General features: G+C 49.3%; 1 protein-coding gene across 1 annotated transcript in view; it reads left to right on the forward strand.

The window, feature by feature from the left end:
* The window catches only part of LOC106812334 (myc protein-like), a 33,527-nt gene continuing 19,428 nt past the window's right edge, over nt 1-14,099 (forward strand). The window contains exons 1-2 of the mRNA XM_014816180.1: nt 1-97; nt 1,236-1,954. Of these exons, the coding sequence (XP_014671666.1) occupies nt 96-97; nt 1,236-1,954 (721 nt within the window). The 5' untranslated portion in view covers nt 1-95. The remainder of the gene's footprint in view (nt 98-1,235; nt 1,955-14,099) is intronic.

The following is a 14,099-nucleotide window of genomic DNA, read 5'->3' on the forward strand; positions in this document are numbered from 1 at the left end:
CGCGCGCATTCTTGACGTGGTGTGTCTAAGCTGCCCGATGTTGTTGTTTTATCACGATTATCTATGAAAGTACGCATCGGACACTGGTGACATTTATGTAAGTTCGTAGGTTTATGTATATTTTTTAAGCTAGTGTAGTTGTTGTGAGTTGTACGTTTGATTTTAATGTTATTTTGTCGTCGAATGATAACTAGGCCTACAGTGACTGTGAGTACTACTAGTACTACTAGTCGGTAATATACTAGTGACTCACTGACTAGAGACTAGGGGGCGGTGGGGTGAGTGAGTGAGTATACGTAGTACTAGTAGAGTAGTGTATCTACTCTAGTTTAGCTTAGGGGCGATGTGTGATCGTTGAGACACGGAGTCGATCAATACACAACACTATCGCACTATGTGGAAACCGTGTGGAAACCGTGTCGCTGCTTCCCGTAAATGTGGGCGAGTACTATGGCTTGTGTAGGCCTAGATCGGTAGATTGTGTGCAAGACTTGTACTTGTACGAGTTGTAGTTGTAGTGCGTAACTAAGCTTACCGGTTTTAATTTTACGAGATTTAGTAATAGCCGTGAGTGGCTCGTAAGATTGATCGATATGTACATAGCAACCATTATGATACTCCAAGGTCGCAATGCTACACGCGGCTGTAAGTTGTAGTACACACAGCTACGGACTGCATTCAGTCTCAGCATGTTCGCACCTGAGATATTCACTTTACAAGTGTGTATTATTCAGAGTGGCTATATGCCCGGCAGTTTTTTATTTTCAGCGTTATCTCAAGTAAACAAGGGTTAGGGTTAGGAACTGCCGGGCATTTAGGAAATCGAAGACCGTGCCCGGCTGCCGGGCATATAGCCACAGCGTATATTATTGTGGTTGATTGTGTGCTGCTGTTACTGTTTCTGTGTTAGGACATGAAGATACACTGATCGCACAAATTCAATTATTAGGCACTTGACTGCCTGCATAACCGTGTGCGTGTGTATGCGTGCACGCGTGTATAACTAGTGCGTGTGTATATATGCGTGTTCGAGTGTACGCATGTGTGCGATTGGTATAGTATGTACACGTGCAACTTAGTTTGACAATTGACTTGATTGACAACTGAATCTTTGCTTTTCCTTCTGCAGATAAGTGTTGCACATGAACAGTTTTTGGCTGAATCGCTGTAGTGTGTTCATCCCCCGCTTTTGCGTCACCGAGTACACAGGTAGTAAGTAGTTCGGCAACTTGCAGGGCTCCGGCAGACACGATGCCCGCGCTACTGGGGACCGGCGACCCGTCGGCCCCGACCGCCTCGCTCGACGCTAACTTTTCGCTCGGCGACTGCGCCGACTGTCAGCTGTGCGGGTTTGCCGAGTCGTGCAACACGCACCTGTACTCCGAGGACATGTGGAAGAAGTTTGAGCTGTTGCCGACACCGCCGCTGTCGCCAATGCACGGCTCAGACGACGAAGCCCCGGACCTTGTGAAGCCCTTTGACGACCTGACAACCATCGACGACTTGATAGCTACGTTCGAGGATTCTGTGAAACCGTGCACGGGACTTGACAGCAGCTTCCTTCGCTCGCCGCTCATTCAGGACTGCATGTGGTCAGTCGGCTACTCGATCGAGGACCTTGTCGCAAAACCCGCACGAAAAACAAACTCAAAGTCGACTTTGTATCGCAACGGCGACGGGGCGACCCGGACGATATCGACGTGTGACGACGACTACACAAACTCTGTCGCCTTGCCTGTGGCGGCGACGGCGGCGTCCGAGAAACAAGAGTACAGCTCCACCGAGTGCGTAGACCCGGCGCAGGTTTTCCCCTACCCGTACAACTCCGATCACAGTTACAGTTGCCGGAGTAGCAGTAGTGGCAGCTGTACGAATCCCAGCAGCCCGAGCAGTACCACCGGATCGGACAGACGGAAGGCGGTACCGCCCGGCGTGCAGACACCCAGTGACAGTGGTGAGTTATATTAAAATTTAAATACAGACAAACCCATGTGTAAAGGTCGCGCAAGGTGCATGCAGAAAGTCACCTTTACGGCCATGTGTTCTTTTTATAGAAGTGACCGCTAGCACAGGCTGGAATGTGCTGATTTACTATCATTTCTAGGGCAGTGAGCTTTAGTACTGATCTGCTATCATTTCTATCTCAGTGTTGCAAGTCCCCGATGTGTTGGTCATGGTGAAGCGGACTAGCCATTCCAATTTTTTTTTAAACTGGGAAGACCAATTCTTTCTCTACAAACTTTGAGTTTATAAAACTGCTTGCGTAGGCGAATTTGAATGCCAATCCCAAAAAAATGTAGACCCCTTTAAATGCTGGCTGCATTAGATCACAAGAGTTGATGGAAAGTTCTCGGGCTCTATGTCATATGCACTTATGTGTACTCAACTTCATCTGGCCTAGATTTCAAACAGGCTTGCCAAGTTCGGTCTTCCATGTGTGCGCCCAGCCCGCATGTGTATCGTGTCTCCTGCTCGCAGTTATTAATATTATAACCGTCGTATAAATGTTCGATATACTCGATATGTGAGCGTGGGCAGGTGCAGTTGTTTGCATAACACAATAGTGTAACGTACACCACGCATTCTAAGCGATTCCAAAGTGTAAGTGCATAGTAATTCCCTGCTACGGTTGGAAGCTATACATAAGTCACGCAAAGGTCAAGATGTCTGTGTGTACTCTACGCAATATGACAGCGCAGATTGGCTGGTTTAGACGTAGTTGTTACATTGTATTGGCATACTCTGTAGTCTGTATTAAATGCCCAGTTATCTCTGAATGGGTCGCATTTTAAAATTGCATCAATGAAAACTAAGTTGCAACTCGCTTTCCTTCCTTCTTATCTTTCACTGCACCCGTGTGTTTCGGTGGGTGTGCGTATATGTATCTCTTTTTAAGCATGGACGCATTTGTCTAGAGAGTGTAGAGTATAAAGTCATTAAAATGCTTCGATGTAGTCGAAAAATGTTTCGAGGCATTGTCTAAAATTAGAAGCTCACATACGCACAGGTAATTGGCGTGTCTTTGTGTGCATTTTTCATACGGCGTTTGCTTGTTTAAAAATAATAAGAACTCAATACAGAGATAAGCACGCGAAATGTTGACCCTTTTACATTCATTGCAAACGCACGGACGTGTACACGTGCAGGGGCGTGTGTAATGCTAGGGGTTCAGTTAGAGATAGAATGGATAGTGGCAGTGGGATGGGTTGCTTGAACTTGCTTCTGCTGCTCGGTTAGATTGTGTTGATAGACGGGCTTAAAATATTGTGTTAAAATATCGTATTTCTCGCATAGCGCGTGCGTGCGTGGGTGTGTGCGCTCTACCGCCAGCTCCGTATCCTAGTGAGACGAAGGGACGGAGGCTTGGTGGCAGGCCCAGACCGCATTCCATGCGTTGTTGTTCGCGTCTCATTTCGAAGAAACAAACGAGGCTGGTAGATCGATGGAGCGCCAAATCCCCGACTTGAGCTTACCCCCCCCCCCTCCCCCTACACACACATACACAGCCATGCTCAGGTGAGAGCACATCGTCCCTCTCTAGTATGCAGATGAACTGAGATGAGGCAGTAGGTAGCGTGATCTATTTGGTAGCGACCTGCGGTCTGGTGAGGGAGATTTTTATTTCGTGGAATCGCTTCGGCTTGTCGTGTGTTGTTGTCGTCCGAGTTACTGTAGCTAACTGGTTTGTATGATCTTACTTTTGCTTTTTATATTAGCCTAACTCTATCATCGGTGGTTGGTTGCGCTTGAGTGATGAGTATGTGCTAACGGGTTACAGCCGAATACTAAATTGTAAGTGCGGTCTGTCTGTTAGGGCGGCCGAATGGCTTCGCTACGTTGCACTGCACAGCGAATGGGTATCTGCATCTCGCCTGACTGTGTGCATATAGTATTTTCTCGATGAAATGATCCTGTTTTGAATTCTTTCACAATTCTGTAATACCTAGCTCTGCTGATGTAGCCCCATCGCACCCGCTACAGGAATAGCTCCTGTAGCGGGAACGGAGAGACTACGCCGGTAGAACTATGTAATACCCAGAGTGATTTATCGTGGGAAGGAGAGCACATAGGCGCTGGTAGCCCGTTGTCTTGTGCTGCTGTGCTGGCATGCAAATAGTGAGAGAGAGACCGAGAGAGAGAGAGAGAGAGAGAGACAGACAAGAGAGAAGAGAGAAGGAGACAGTGACGAGAGAGAGAGAGAGAGAGAGCGAGAGAGAGAGAGAGAGAGGAGAGAGAGAGAGAGAGCGAGCGGAGCGAGCGAGAGAGAGAGAGTAGAGAGAGGAGAGAGCGAGAGAGGGAAGCGAGAGGAGAGAGCGAGAGGAGAGAGCGAAGAGCGAGAGCGAGAGAGAGAGAGAGAGAGAGAGAGAAGAGAGAGAGAAGAGAGAGAGAGAGAGAGAGAGAAGAGAGAGAAGAGAGAGAGAGAGAGAGAGAGAGAGAGAGAGAGAGAGAGAGGAGAGAGCGAGAGAGAGAGGCGAGAGCGAGAGCGAGAGCAGAGAGAGAGAGGAGACTGAGAGAGAGAGAGAGAGAGAGAGAGAGAGAGAGAGAGAGAGAGAGAGAGAGAGAGAGAGAGAGAAGCGTAAGCCCCTGTTCTCTTCCCGCTACGATTACACGCGAGTCGTAAATGTGGGGTGAGAAGCGCTCACGACACTCTAATTAGCAACTTCTTTTCTCTCTCCGTCAGTGGAGGCCTCCGCGGGTACCGGTTGCGCCACTCCTTATTGCCGTATCGCTTACACCCAGCCGCGGCATCCCCCTGCCTGCCTGCCTGCCTGCCACGGCAGCGCGCGCTTCCAGATGTGGGCCGTGGCCCAGTCGGTATACATAATTGCCAGCAGAGACCAGCGTCTCTGCCTCCTGCTATCACGCATCTCTCTCTCTCTCTCTCTCTCTCTCCCGGCAGGTTGAGTTTCAGGTTCACTCCTTCGCGCGCGTCAGTCCCGGTATTTCCTACGCGGCTCGCTTGGTTTTTAGTACGGGCACTTGGGACAGCTGCTTATATATTATTTTCATCATTATCATGGCGACACAGCACACTCGCAGCGGCGAATGCGGGAGCGTTCGGCGTTAGTTTTTATGAAGGGAAGTTGATGTACAGTGACACAACAGTGGAACTGTAATTGAGAGGTAGGGCCTATGGTAGTATTTGTGAATGTGCGTTCATATTATTTTCAGTTTTTACTGACTGTCTCAAGTGCCTGTGGGTTTTAGGCTTGGTATGCAGGCGTGGAAGCGTAGCGCCACATTGCCCGGTGTCGTGACGAGTGGCGAAGGATGCTGTGAAGGTCCGGTATGCCAGATTCATTCCAGACGCGCTGGTTTCTCTTTTACGCGTGCGCGCGCGCTCTCTCTCTTTCTCTCTCTCGCTCTCTCTCTCTCTCTCTCTCTTTCTCTCACGCACGCCCCTTCGCGCGCACGCATGTAATGGGGTATTTAACTTACCCTGAACTCATGTGCACGTCGGATCAAACGAAATCTTTCATGAAGAAACATTATTTCAATTATCTAGCGCCCGCATTCTCAATGAAAAATACGAGACCTCCAGTCAGGTAGTGCCGGTTTGTTTTGGCAATAAACTGTCGAAGAAGAAACAGCTGGATGCGTGCGCCCGTGAACATGCCTAGTGGCTTAGTTACTCGCGTAGTATCGTAGCCACAATTTCGGCCACGTGCGTACTAGTTACACAGAGTAGACGTACCGTGCAGAGATACCCGCTCTTTCTCACTCCCTCTTTCCCCCCTCTGTCTCTCTCTCGCCCTTCCTTCCTCTATCTCTCTCTCTTTCTCTCCCTCCACCCTTCCGCTCTCCCTTTCTGCCCCTCCCTCTCTCTTCCTCCCTCCCCCTCTCTCCCGTCCTCACTTTCTCCACCCCTCCCCTCCTTCCCTCCCTCTCTCCTTCTCTTTCCACCCCTGTCTTTCGAAGCATCCGCTCCTCTCAGTCAGGTCCCGTAGACCCAATCCGATTTCGGTAGCGCATGCTGATTTACTAGCTACTGTTCAGAGATGCTGCCAGCTGGTCTGCCAATGCTGAGAATTCTGGCTGGGGATAACCCCGGCGGAGGCGCCCTGTCCTCACATTACTCACAGTGCTGCTGCACATGTGTAAACACTCGAATTACGATGACCACCGCTTGGCAACATAGATATATATGGGCGTGTACACAGTGTTGATAGAGCGTTAGTAGACATGTAGTACGGCTTCTACGAAACATGGGAACTACTGACTAATTATAATCGCCTAGAGACGGCAAGTGTGGGAGGTGATTGAGGAGGGTTGTTGGTACGATCGCTAAAGTACGTGGTATGAGGATAGATTACTGGCATGCTGAGAGTTTGCAGTTCGCGGATGTATTGACAGCGGTTGCTGTTATAGTCACGGGGGATGATGTAGCGCCAGGAGTACGTGAACAGAGATGTACGGTCTCCATGCGTCACTATACTATCAAGAGACAGACAAGAGTACATAATAGAGATCTCTATTATGTATTCTTGATACTATACATGTACTCTTAGTAGCGCCTACACATGATCGCATACGTTTACGTCGTATCTATGTGCGGGTACGGTAATTAGCCGTGTAAAGCAAGCAATCATTTGCGTACGAACTTTGCGTTTGCTTGTGAATTTCGTGTACGCTAAGTGCGGTTGGAACGTCAATGGTTGGTCGCTGGCTATTGCATATATTTTAAGTCGCGCTTTTGCTACGACCCGGTATGAAAGACACGACCTGCTGCTGTAACAGTAACATGTAGATATAAATATATATCCAGGCGAACGCACGCCCTGTTGTGCACGCACACGCACGCACGCACGCACGCACATTAGCTAGGTTTATCGATGTAAATGTATACATGTAACAGCTGCCAAGGTCTGCTGGGTGCTGGAAGCTTATACCGCCACTCACTTCCGTTAAAACATACAAGTTTTAGCGCATGCATTCGTCACATACACGGCACAAGGCCACGACATAGACAGTCCGACCTATTTAGTTTATAGGAAAGGTCACTTTGCCCGCTGGAATTCCAACGAAAGCAACACGCGTGTGATAAAAAAGGATGCCGATGAAAGCATCGGGTGGCTCGTGAAGATGCCGTTAGGGATTGATTGCTTCTCTTTGACCTGGTTACCGTGTGCCTATCTAGCACCAAGGTCATGAGGAGGCTACCAGTGAGTCAATTACTGGCCTTAAGCCGGAACTTTTTTAAACTATGCGTTTTTCCCCGCGCTGTAGGATTTGTTTTTGGAGAAGATATATTTGCTAACTGCGTAGTTATAGTTGGCTCTAGAAAGCATTCTCATGTGTACTTTTAAAACTGCAACCGCATCATGTGCGTGCGTGGGCGTGCGTGTGGGTGTGTGCATGCGTGCGTTTTGCTCTTTTGCCTGTAGCTAACGTGCGTGTAATTGGGATGGTAAGGGACAATTGGCATCGGAGAGAGCGATCCTGACATGTGCGAACACACATTGTAATTTGTAATTAACGTTTTGTTTTTACTAAGTAATTTGTCGCCTGGTCTAGCGCTTAGATCTCAGCTACCTCGCACATCCGCACGAATCCTACTGTGGGTGCCCTTGACCTTTAATAGTTATCTTAGCCGACACCTAACTCCTTTATTTTTCGTGTATCGTCTGTTGGGGTGTATACATGTGTGTGGAGAGGAGGAGTTGGTATTTGACGCTAACTGTGTGGTTAATTCTAATGTAGGCTGCAGTAATCACGCTGTGCGCCTATTCACTCTTCGCAACTACGCAGAGGGCCCTGCCTATGTCGTTCGCTGTAGGCTATGCATTCCCATTCGTCACGCTATACGGAGCCGCGGTTGCTGCTGATGGTGCAACAGCAGGGCGGTGTTGCGCCACAACGCACACGAGCAAGGCAGACCCCGGCTAGCTTGGAGCGAAGCCGAAACCATCAATATTTGGCAGCGGCGCGCCGGTGGTTGCCGACCGGTGGGTAGTAGGGGTGGGGGGTTCCGAGATTTTTAGGGAGGGCCAATGAAGCTTAGCACTACCGCGCCGCGCGCACGTGTGTTGAATGACGTCAGATGACGCGCAAAGAGGCGGAGTGTTTCTGCTGCTGCTGCATTGTTGAAACCGAATGAGCTCGTGTTTGTAAGCGTCAGGCGCGGCGGCGGCATTTTGCCGGCGGGCGGGGGCAAAGCTGCCCGTCATTTGGCTGGCTGGTGGTTATCTCTTCGTCTGCAGGCATGAGCAAACAAAAACGCGCCTTTCGGATGAAGCTACTCGGTGCGTTAATACTGGCTTCGTAATGCATACACGCCGTGGTGGTCGCTGTCCGCCCGCCAGTATAGTTGTATACTCTGAACTATGCCAACGACCCGCGCAGGCAGTCGGCAGTAGCCGCCTCCTAAAATAGCCGTTTGTATACATAGGGGGTAAAATATAGAATTTACATATATACCATCTCGGTGTACTCTACGGGGAAGAATCTTACAGCGTTAATTGATTATTCTGCGAGTGAGTGTAATAGTTCTTCGTATTTCGTATTTCGTATGAAGCTCGATGAACCATATGCCACGGGCCCCTTGTCTATGTCGCTGTGTCGCTGTGTCTGCTGCATGTGTTATGCAACGGTCGCTGGCTCGCTCTTCCCCAGAATCCGCAACTGGTACGGTACAGGCCCAGGGATTCATGGCTTCACCCTATCGGCTTCGTTAGTCGCACGGGCATAAGTCGTGGAGGAGAACATCGGGGACAGGGACGGTCGGTTTGTCGCCCCTCCCTCTTATTGGCGCCCACTGGCGAAATGGGAGCAAAAAAAGGAACCCCGTTGTTAGACGTCCGAGCTGCTATGACATGGTGAAAGTCTCCTACAGCTCCTCCTGATCCTACGTATAGGATTATGATGTCATAACTTTAGCAGATGAATTGAATTGCGAAACTTACGACAGCCTAGGTCAATAGTCGTATATCGTCAAAGGCTAATAATAAGGTATTATTAGCTCTTGATATCATGATTTCTGACATCGCATCGCAGCTTTGGGTTGACCTTCGGATGACCTTCGGTCGGCAGCGTTGAGTTTCGGGTGGGGGGGATCGCGCTTCATCACATGAATTCGACGGCAGAGTTACACATCGACGCTGTGCCCGCAGAGGCCGTACGTAGCACGGGCAGATCGAGAAAGCCTGCTGGCGGGGAAAGCTGGAACGTTTTTGCCGAGCTAGGCTCGGCTAGCTATATAGGTGCATGGCTTCGTTGAACGTTGGTATTATTAACTGGGCTATCGATCGTTCGTCTGCGCTCTCCTTGCTGTGACTGCTGCGAAAGAACGTTTGGCGCGGCTTCTGTATTTCGCGGCGTCTGAGCCATTTCGCGGCGTCTGAGCCGCGCTGTGTGCGTACAAACAAGAATGCGGACAGGAAGAGCTAGCGCTCCGGGGGCTGTTTAAGTGTTCTGATAGTGAATTAAGATCCCCACCGGTCTTATTTATGGCGAAAAGCAGGTGTAGGAAAGCGCGCGTACTACGTTACAATCAGATCTAGTTTCTTATTATGAATTGATTATTCGTTATCTTCTTAGTTATAGCCCACCCTTTTATGGATACATTTGAAATTTGAGTAAAATTAATTGATTTTTTGTATCGCTATAAAATTGGCTGTGTGGAGCTAGTCGGGTAAGATTGCTTATCAGATGTCATAACAAGTTCAAGGGAACTGAGTGAGACAGGGTGCGAGCGAGGCAAGGATACCGGTGTAGGCGTGCTGACAGGAAAGGCCTATATAAACCACCGCTCATGCATGCAGTTTTAGTAACGATATGATTATATAAGGGTCGCGCAAGTTTGCTTGTCTTTTGACTAGTTTACGCGTCCATCGTATTTCTGTGAGGCTGCCTCCGGTGCAGCAGACGGGCACCGTCTTTATAGAAAACAGCCACCTATATTATAGAGAAAACAGAATTAGCGGTAGAGCGGTAGCTCTAGTGTTTTTCCACAACGCTAGTTATATTATGATTAGTGTGTGTCAGAAAAATGAGCCCAATTAAATTGCAACGCGTTTGACATCGATGTAGAACCGATGCACTCACGCACGCACGTATGCAGGCACACGCGCACATACACACACACACGCACGCGCGCACACGCACGCACCGTGTACCCATAGTGGTGTAAACACGCACTGCAGCGTATGCAATGAGTACGCGGGGTATTTTTTTTTCACGCAGCGAGTTCCCAACACAATTATTCTGCCAGCTTTTGCACGCGGAACGTTTATTTTTAAAGAAACGCCGCAAACGGAAGTGGTTAAACACGCTCGAGTTTACACGCGCGTGCTTTGCTACGTCGCCACACGTGGCTGCTGGCGTGATGAGCGACCTGCACCAAAATCCCGCCTTCGCCGCCGCCGTCGTCGTCTGACAGCCTCTCCGTGCGTACACAGCTGCGCGTACGTATGCGTATACGCACCGCAGGAATGCATTTGTGCATGCAGGCTAGAGCGTATGTACCTACCTACTCACAGACACTATATGCGATCCTTGCCGTTCCTGAAGTCGGGTAACCGCTTTGCCCCAGGCTGTGTAAAGATACTATGCGCGTGCTGGTGGACTGATTCTGGGAGTTCCTATGGCTGCCACCGGTTGTGCCTCAACGCCTTATTATGGATACGTGTCTATCAAAATCTGTGTGGTTTGACGTGGGAGGTAATCCTGCCTGAAGTTGTAACCAAGTAAAGTAAGATAAAGCAGGTGATTCTATCATGCATGAGTCGCTGAGGGGAGAACACGCGGGGGATGTGCGTGAGTCTTTTTTATCTGGTTATTTCTAGTTATTTTTCGAATTTATGGCCTTACTTTACATAGGGGCCTATTTCGTGATATTTCGACGGGACACGGCCTCTTATACCAGCCTCCCTCTCTCGACAATCGCGGGCGCCAGACTTGTGTTTCTCAGCGCAGGTCGCGACGGTGGCAGACGAACTCAGGCTGCACCCGAGCTCGCTGGACATCGGAAGGCGATAATTTCCGGGGTTGGCTACTCGCGTGATATCTGTGTAAATAATCCGGCAGCGTGCAATGCCAGATCTGAAATACGCACGAGCTCCTGTTCCCACGTGTGGGAGTGAGTATGAGAGAGGAGGAGGGTCTTAGGGGAAACCGTGGAAAGGGAGAGGAGAGTTGAGGGATAAGGAGGTAACAGGAGATTGAGAGAAGGAGATAGAGCAGTCACTTTGGGGGCAGCCAGGGCTATCTATCTGGGTGCTGACGCGGCGGTTATTTGTGGAGGCGATAACACACAGGATGAGCAAATGTTAGTTTGACCAGAACTTGCCAACAAGATAGGCAGACTGTTATACATAGCCCTGTATCAGTGTTGGGGATAATATCCGTATCGGTCTAGACAAACATCACAACGTGTGGGGGTGCATAGTGGGGAATGACAACAACTGATAGACAACATTGCACTAACATTGCACACCTTATTGCAAACACCGAGAGCGAGCATTATCCAAGATTGCCCGCGCGCGGCATTTCCGTTTTGATACGTCTCTGTATTGATATGTAGAAGTTAGTTGTTTTTGTGTTGATGTGTAATAGTTAGTTGTCTCTGTATTCCTATGAAGAAGTTAGTTGTCTCTGTATTCATATGAAGAAGTTAGTTGTCTCTGTATTCATATGAAGAAGTTAGTTGTCTCTCACTCTCTGTATTCATATGAAGAAGTTAGTTATCTCTGTATTCATATGAAGAAGTTAGTTGTCTCTGTATTCATATGAAGAAGTTAGTTGTCTCTGTATTCATATGAAGAAGTTAGTTGTCTCTGTATTCATATGAAGAAGTTAGTTGTCTCTGTACATATTCATATGAAGAAGTTAGTTGTCTCTGTATTCGTATGAAGAAGTTAGTTGTCTCTGTATTCATATGAAGAAGTTAGTTGTCTCTGTATATTCATATGAAGAAGTTAGTTGTCTCTGTATTGATATGTAGTTCTTAGTTGTTGCTGTGTTGATGTGTAAGTTTCTTAGTTGTGGCTGTTGATGTGTAGGTTCTTAGTTGTGGCTGTGTTGAGTGTAGTTCTTAGTTGTGGCGCTGTGCTTATGTGTGGTAGGATGTAGTTCTTAGTTGTGGCTGTGTTGAGGTGTAGTTCTTAGTTGTGGCTGTGTTGAGGTGTAGTTCTTAGTTGTGGCTGTGTTGATGTGTAGTTCTTAGTTGTGGTTGTGTTGAGGTGTAGTTCTTAGTTGTGGCTGTGTTGAGGTGTCGTTATTAGTTGTGGCTGTGTTGAGGTGTAGTTCTTAGTTTGAGGCCTGTTGTGATGGTGTAGTTCTTAGTTGTTGCTGTGTTGATGTGTAGTTCTTAGTTGTGGCTGTGTTGACATGTGTAGTTCTTAGCTGTGGCTGTGTTGATGTGTAGTTCTTAGTTGTTGCTATTTGATGTGTATAGGGGTTAGTTGCCCCGCGTAGCACCCTTGTTGACACATCCACCAGACCTCTGCACCTCGCCTGCTGCTGCGTGCTACCGTGTGATTAACTGTCACAGAAACTGTTCTATAGAAGGGTAGAATACCCGACGGCATGTGCACGCTAGACTAGATATTAGTCACGTACATATGACGGTAACTAAGCGCGGGACGGATACGGGAGCGTGATGGCAGACGGCACGCATCGCAGCACGGGCGATCGTGAGTCACGACGAGCTGGCGACTGCCATCGCACGCCGGCGTCCACAGTTTACCCGCCCGCGTTTAGTCCCGCTGCCCGCATATATACGCGCCGCTGCCTGTTTGCCTGGGCGAGCTCACCTAACGCGAGATGGCCTTAAATGGCAGGCAGAGCCGCGCTAATTGTGCAGGTGTTCTGGACAGTGCGTGGGCGAGTACAATAGAGGGCCCAAATCTCGGCAGGTCTGCAAGCGCACCGCGATTGAATAGTCAGTCGAGCCGCTTTGAATACTCAGTTGATATGTCTCGCGATATAGCAACAGTTTGCGCGTGAATAGCCGGCGGGCGGTGGGAGAGGGAAGAAAAAGGGGAAGGGGAGGGGGGGGCTCCGTTCGCTTCCGAATTCTGGAGCATTAGAGCATCAGGGCGCTTTTGTGTTATAGTAACTAAGATTGGCGTGTAGACGGTGGCAAGTCGTCTTCTATAGCGTGTGGGTGTCTGTACATGTGTGATACCGCGCTCACAGATAGGAGGCCGTATCGGACATGTATGCGGCATGCCCCATGTCTATCGTTCTCCGGCCCCTATCACCTGGCCGTTCGCTTGTTTTGGACGAAGGAATGTTCATTTCCGACGCTCGTTAGAAGGGGGGAAGAGCGGTCTGGTTACGTAATGTTATCCTACTTCCCCGCCTTTCTTCTTCCTTCTCATGAACTCTTTGTTCTTCATACTCATAAACCGTTTTCCATTTTCAACTCGTGAACTGATTTTCCTTTCTCGCTGCTTACAGCGATCATTCTTCCGTCCGGCTCATAAAATCTCACGAGCAGCTGATATCGGCGCTAACAACCGTCGGAAGTTGGCACCTGTTAATGTGTATATAGGGCTACTCAGCAGTTGGCTGGTCGTTCGCTCTGTCGCAGGCCGCATGCTACACGGGGAAAAGCTATTTCCCTCTGCGGACGTGCGAGCGGCGCTGTGTCTACTCGCCTGTGTGTAGCGATAGATCGCGTGGGCTTGCTAGCGAAAGTGTTCGCGATTGAGTCAGTTGACTGACTGACTGGCGCTGGTCGTGCAGCAGTTGTAGCATGCATGCATCCATCGATCGCCTCGTCGCACGACCCGCGGGCGGGGCCGTCGGCATGCGATGCTACCGAAAACACGCGGCAGCAATGTTTGAAGTAGAAAATGTTTTTCGCTCTCACTTTCGCTCTCTTTCCCCCTGCCCTCTTTCCTCATCGCCCTCTCCCCTCTCTCCCGCTCCCTCTCCCCTCTCTCTTCCGCTCCCTCTCATCCCTCTCTCTTTTCTTGTTCTCTCATCTCTCTCCCTCTCTCTCCCCCTCTCTCTCCTCTCACCCGCTTTCTTCTCTCGCCCTATCCCTCAGCAGCAGCAACAGTAGTAGTAGCAGTAGCAGTAGCAGTAGCAGCAGCAGCAGCAGTAGCAGTAGCAGTAGCAGTAGCAGTAGCAGTAGCAGTAGCAGCAGCAGT

This window comes from Priapulus caudatus, unplaced genomic scaffold (genome assembly GCF_000485595.1).
Source record: "Priapulus caudatus unplaced genomic scaffold, Priapulus_caudatus-5.0.1 Scaffold636, whole genome shotgun sequence".
Lineage (NCBI taxonomy): Eukaryota > Metazoa > Priapulida > Priapulimorpha > Priapulimorphida > Priapulidae > Priapulus > Priapulus caudatus.